General features: G+C 30.6%; 1 protein-coding gene across 1 annotated transcript in view; it reads right to left on the bottom strand.

Annotated features, from left to right (window-relative positions):
• TPR (translocated promoter region, nuclear basket protein) overlaps positions 1-6,164 on the bottom strand; it is a 60,740-nt gene that overhangs the window by 45,737 nt on the left and 8,839 nt on the right. Inside the window, exons 7-12 of the mRNA XM_023533190.1 lie at positions 3,984-4,076; positions 3,481-3,561; positions 3,315-3,402; positions 2,439-2,579; positions 1,951-2,042; positions 1,473-1,693 (exon numbers count right to left, since the gene is read on the bottom strand). Coding sequence (XP_023388958.1) covers positions 1,473-1,693; positions 1,951-2,042; positions 2,439-2,579; positions 3,315-3,402; positions 3,481-3,561; positions 3,984-4,076 — 716 coding nt within the window. The remainder of the gene's footprint in view (positions 1-1,472; positions 1,694-1,950; positions 2,043-2,438; positions 2,580-3,314; positions 3,403-3,480; positions 3,562-3,983; positions 4,077-6,164) is intronic.

Below are 6,164 nucleotides of genomic sequence, written 5' to 3'. Positions count from 1 at the left end.
AAAAAAAAGATAGCATATGCAGTGCTTTGCAAAATTTTGCATCACAGTACTATCAGGGATTTGGAGGGACAGTTTTAGGGAGTCTGATATAAGCACAAAATAGCTTTGAAATCTTATGTTTTATCTCAAATTCTTACAAATTTTGCTTAATATGTTGTTTTCACATAAAAATGTTTTAAATACTATTCCAGTAAAAGATGAATCATATTTATCCTAGTGTTTCAAGTATCCTTGATCATACTGCCCCCTAAAGTATGCATAAACTAATTTCAGTAGGAAAAAGTATGTGACAAAACGAAGCAGGTGAATATTCATGAAGGATGGCAATGATAAAAATCTACTGAGCATAATATGGGACTGAGATGCCAAGGAAATTATTTGGCTGTAAAACCTTAAAAATCTAACAAATGAGCATCACAGAATCTAGACTGAAGGACACATAATATATGTTATGTACAGAAGATTCAGCTAAAAAAAAGACAGGAATTATCTTTAAATCTTTTGGCAGTTATAAAAAAAGTATTCCCTCTACCTCACTATCCCCTTCGGACAATAAACTCCAGGCAATACGCTCCTTTTCAACAGTGAGAAAATCAAGAAGATCTAATTAGATCCAAGAAATCTCTTTTCAAACCACACAAGGGGAAGTGGGTGTCACAAAGCCAAGACTCTGTCAAGGCAAGACTGCTGGCCATCATTTGATTCAGGAGAGACAACTGGATATAACATACCTTGATTCAAACTGATGCCTAAATTCTATTAGCAATAACAACAAAAGTTTAAGTTTAAATTAAGGTACAACTTATTTATACTATTTATAAAAAAAAGAAAGGGGGGAAGAGAAGAAGGGAGAGAGGAAGGAAGGAAATGAAATTGATGAGTTTAGAATGGCAGATACAAATTGATTTAACTCAATTTTCTCGAAAAACGTGTTAAATAAATCTTGAGTTTTCAGTGATACTTATACTCTAAAAGCAAAAGTATCTGAGTGTAAATACTCTTAGTTATTATTTATTAAAAAGGAATCTTAACAGATGAAAGATATTTATGAATTTCCTTGGTACTTCTAACATGCAAAGGAACAATAACAAAATAATGTATATAAAGATTTGCCAAACTGTCAAATGGTTCTTTCCTGTGAACAATATTATCATTTCTAGACAGACTATCAGAAGTGTCTGACAAAGAATGGCTATGCTAAATTTAGGAGAGTTCTCTTACAAAGAGAGATTGTTATTTTAATTTGAATAGTGGCTACTTATCATCTGCTATAGAGCCCTACAGACCATATCCCAAGTGTCTTAAAAGTCAGTCTCTCACAATTTTAGCTGAATAAAGGTAGAGCATTTTATAATTATAGGTGTCTCATAATACAATGACAAACTTCACTGAAAAAGCATATTTAGCTCTTTTTCTATTCAAATACTTAAAACTACCTAGTAAATCATTTCTCATATGTATTTTCCCACAGCTAAAATTTAGGAATGGAACTAACCTTCATAGCTTGTTCAAGTTTAACAGATAAACTTGCCACAGCTTTCTGTGCACGTTCATACTCCTCCCGCTGGCGTTTCAAAATTGGTGCTTTGGCTTCAACTTCTTTCACTATTTCATCTAAGTACTTATTAATTCTTTTGTTCTCTAGTTTCTCCAAAAGCAACTGATCCTGAGTTTCCACATAAGCATTATACAGCTGAAAGTAGAAGAGGGGTTGGTTCAAATCTAGGCATAACAGAAGTATATAATCTATCTTCAGAATAAACATCCATTAGCACTAACACAAAGTGGAAATATTTATGTTACACAGAACCAAAAACCAAGAAAGGATTTCCCAGAATGACACATTACTCATCGGATGATTTTAAGAATAATTTTTCTGGGGTTTAAGTTTCAGAAAGATCTGAACATTTTTGCTGAAGGAAAATAACAATATTTAAATACCATTCTTACCTCAGTTAATTTCATGCCTGGTTTCACTATCTTAGCTACGGCTGCTGCAGTAGGAGACATGGCTGCTAGCTCTTCTTCAGATAAGATGGCTCCTGTGCAAACACATAGGTATCTAGTATACTTTTGTAAAACTTCAAACTAAAGCCACTAAAATTTTTTCAAGTAAAAAGTGACACCTACTGTACATTACACATAAATTCCTATGAAAATTTAAAACTGACATCGAAGAGTCATATAACACAACCCAATTCTAAAAATCATGAAGAAACTACAATTCTGGAAATTGATACACAATTACATGTGCTCAAATCTGACAATACAGAAAAGATATATACAAAGTACTAAATTTTAAAGTAAAAGCAAGTTCCAATAATATAACTTGGAGTTTCCTATATCACAACATAACAGAAATACTTTTGGTGAAATTGACAACTATGTAGGAAAGTTCTAGTATTTCAAGCCACTAATAAGCATCTATTAATCCATACCTTTACGTTTTGTGGCAGAAAGCAGGTCATTTGCATTCTCTAATTCCTTCTCCAATTTCCCTATTTTCTCAAGCATTTCTTTCTCCATCTGATCTTTAGATGCCTCCACCTCTAGAAGATGATCTTGTATTGCCTTATTTGCTAAAAACATTTTTAAAGACAGATTATTCAAACATATAATTAAAATCATGGAATTTACAAAATGTAACAGAATGGTCATTTTTTTCCCTCGCCAGACAATATTAAATTTTAGAGAGGCTGTGGTTGACCCACTGAAAATTCTAGCTCTACTATAAATCCTGAAATGTCCTGGCCTATTTCTCCTTTTGATGTCTCCTATCCATGGGAAAAATAATGGAACTCAAATTATTAAAAAAGTGCTTCTAAATATCTTTTTAGTTTCAATTCTTTAGTCTAGAACATAGGAAATGACTGAAAAATATCATACCTAAATTACACTTCGAAAAAAGCAAAAACGTAAGAAAATCAAAGACTTTAAAATACAGTATGTATAGTTTTAAAAGTAAGGCTTATTTATGGAGTAAGAGTGTCCAAACTATAAACCCACATGTACTTTATGAAAGTAAACGTTTTCGAAAATGCCAGGAAATTTTTCTATTAGAAATCAGAATATACATAAGGTTATTAGATGAAAAAAATAGGAAAACAATAGTTATCTATATTTTTAAATATAGTATTTGCTGAAAATATAATTTCAAATTACTTAATCCAAGGATCTTTCTTCTATACCAGAGTTTATCCCTAATAAAATTAATCTGACATCTAAATCCAAAAATCTACACAAAGGTAAAAAAAAAAAAAAAAAAGCACCTTCTATCTAAAAACAAAATAACCTTCTCATAATAGAAAAGTTACCTTCTCCAGCTTCTTTCAAAAGTTTGTGTAGTTCATCCACTGCTCGGGTCAGTTCATTGCTTTTTGCCTCTGAGTCATCAGCAGCACTCTAAAATTTAATTTTAAAAGTTACCAAATATCCAGTAATGTAACATTAGGACACTAAAATGGTGGGTAGGGTACCTACCTTGTATAGGTTAGAAAGTTTTATGTGAGCATTTAATTCATTGTGGAATTTCTCTTCCATACTGGCCTGTTGTTCCTTGGCCTGGAATAAAACAAAAAACAAAAAAACAAAAAAAAAACAATTATAGCAGTGTCATTTGAATTGAATTTAGAATACTTATCAAATGCCAAGATAAAAACAATCCAGTTTTGTATAATAAAGAGATAAAATTAAACAGCAAAATTAAAATGAGTTTTCATGTTAAAGATGAATTACTTTAAGGATAAACTATTAATGATATTTTTACCTTAAAGTGGAACACTTAAACATTAAAATTAACCATACTCACTTTTTCTTTCAATATAGCATGTTATTCTTATATCTGATTCTAGCTATTTTAGTCTAGCTACATCATAGGAAAGTGTCCTATTTTATGGTGCCATGAAATAATATTATAAAAGAATAGCTTCATAAGTGCTTTAATGATTTTTTACAAAAGAGACATTTTAAAATGGTTACTACACCTCTTTCAGTTTGGTCAGCAGATCCTCTACATGCTTTTGAAGATTCTCGTTTGACGTTTTCAACCCATTCATCTGTTCTTCCATTCTAGAGACCTAGAAACAAAAAGCTGAATTAGGTTGAGGGAGAATGTTATATCAACTGATGTTATTTCGATATGAAGTTTAGCTGCCAAATAAAAACAAAATAATCCCTCATACCAAAAAAGCATTTTACAAGAAAATATGTATATTTAAGAAATGAAAAATAATAGCTCACAAAATGTTTGGATTTAGTTCATAAAACTTAACCACCACTTCTTAAATGTGTCTTCCTAAAGATACATTGTAAGACAATAGTAGCATCAAAATTCATCATAGAATATCTGAAATTCTTTAAATAAAAAAATTGGTTAATTTCCAAGGCCACATGTTTACAGGTTGTGTCCTCCACATTTGACCACTAACCCTACAATATATTTACTTTGGTAGAACACTGAATACATTTTTAATAAACTGGCACACAAATATAAGTTGTAACCAGTATGAAGATACAATTTTATTAACGTACCTCCTCTTTTTTGTTTTCAAGATTACATTTAAGCTCTAGAATCTCATTTCCTTTTTCTCTCCCAAGAGCCAGAAGTTCATCAGTTTTGGTTTTCAATTCTGTATTCAGCCATGTATTCTGATTATGTAACAATTCCTTTTCTTGCTCCAAGCGTTTTTCTCGATACTAAAGAAATCCAAAAAAAAAAAAATTTATAGTGAAAGATAATATATAGTTATCCAAAAGATTTTGTCTGCAGCTAAGGAACACAAGTAGAATTTTACAAAAGAAATAAGTTATCTGCAAGGATTCTTAAGAGAAAACACAATTAAATGAGAAATACAAGCAAAGCAGTTCAAATAAAATCATCTTAATGCTTAATTCCCTGACTTCAAGAAAAAAAAATACAGCTTTTAATTACTTAACCATAAGATAACTTATCTATACTTAGAATTTTAATTTAGGTGAGTTTTAAGCAAAACTGTATTTTGTACATTAAGAATTATTTACTTGCCTTAACGGAAACATCAGAAGCTTGAAGTTCATCCAATTTTAACTGAAGATCGCCCTTTGTTGTGTTACTTTCTTTAAGTTTTTCATTTAGACGTTTAACATCCTCTAGAAAGGTCAGAAGAGAATTTGAAAATAATGACTAATTATATCTCAGGGGAACCAAATATCAAAACTGTAATCTCTAAAAATATAAACATTCAATACGAAGTAAGTAGTTCTTAACTGCTCTATTTTAATTTGCTCCTGCCATACTTAATTGCAAATTTAATTTTAACAAATAGATGATAAAAAACCCACATTCCTACGCCCAACCAAACATATAACTTATACAGGTTATTTTATTTTAAACGTATCTTGAGCTAAATATACAAAATTAATAGTAATCCTCCTGATATAAAACCAAAGGTCTATTAAAATTTCACAGCCATCTGTTAAGTTAAAAAAGCAACAATACATATAAAAACCCACTCAAAACAGCCATATAATATACATGCTTTCTTTTCATGTTCCTTGCATCAAAAATTCTTTTAATTTTACACTCACTAGGTGATCAACACCATTTACATATACTTTGAAGTAACTTCTTTTCTGAGACTGGAAAAGTATAGTTATTTAATTAAGTGTTACTGTATAGCAACAGTAAATATTTGAAAATTCTTCCTTTAATAAAAATAAAAATTTTCAGAACTCTTATAAGGAGTAACCAAAGAAACCTGCTTAAGAGACCATTAAACCACTTAAGAGTCATGTTCACCTGGGTATGTCAACTGCATTCTATACTATGTTGTTTATGTATCTTACGTTCCTGCCTCCTAACTCCTTTAGACTTTTTAAATATGCGCTCTCCTCTTTGGTTCTTACACTGAATGCTTACGGATAACTTAACCAGCAAGGGTGTAAAAAATGGCAGCGTTTAGCCTATGTAAATGAACTTTTAAACTGCTTCCAACATGCTATTATAATTCTGTAGTATCTTTGCATGTAAACCGTTGTTGGAATTACTACTTCTTTGAGATATTTGTCATTTGTATATTTATCTAGACACTTCCTTAAATCTTTGATAAAAATCTAAAGATAATTGAGTGGGAGAAATATAGGCTATTACTCTGAACTCTATTCTGAGCTATGATAAAGAAACACCA

This window comes from Pteropus vampyrus, unplaced genomic scaffold (genome assembly GCF_000151845.1).
Source record: "Pteropus vampyrus isolate Shadow unplaced genomic scaffold, Pvam_2.0 Scaffold98, whole genome shotgun sequence".
NCBI classification, from domain to species: Eukaryota; Metazoa; Chordata; class Mammalia; order Chiroptera; family Pteropodidae; genus Pteropus; species Pteropus vampyrus.
The sequence above is the reverse complement of the archived record's forward strand: the minus strand, read 5'-3'. Positions and strand labels throughout refer to the sequence as shown.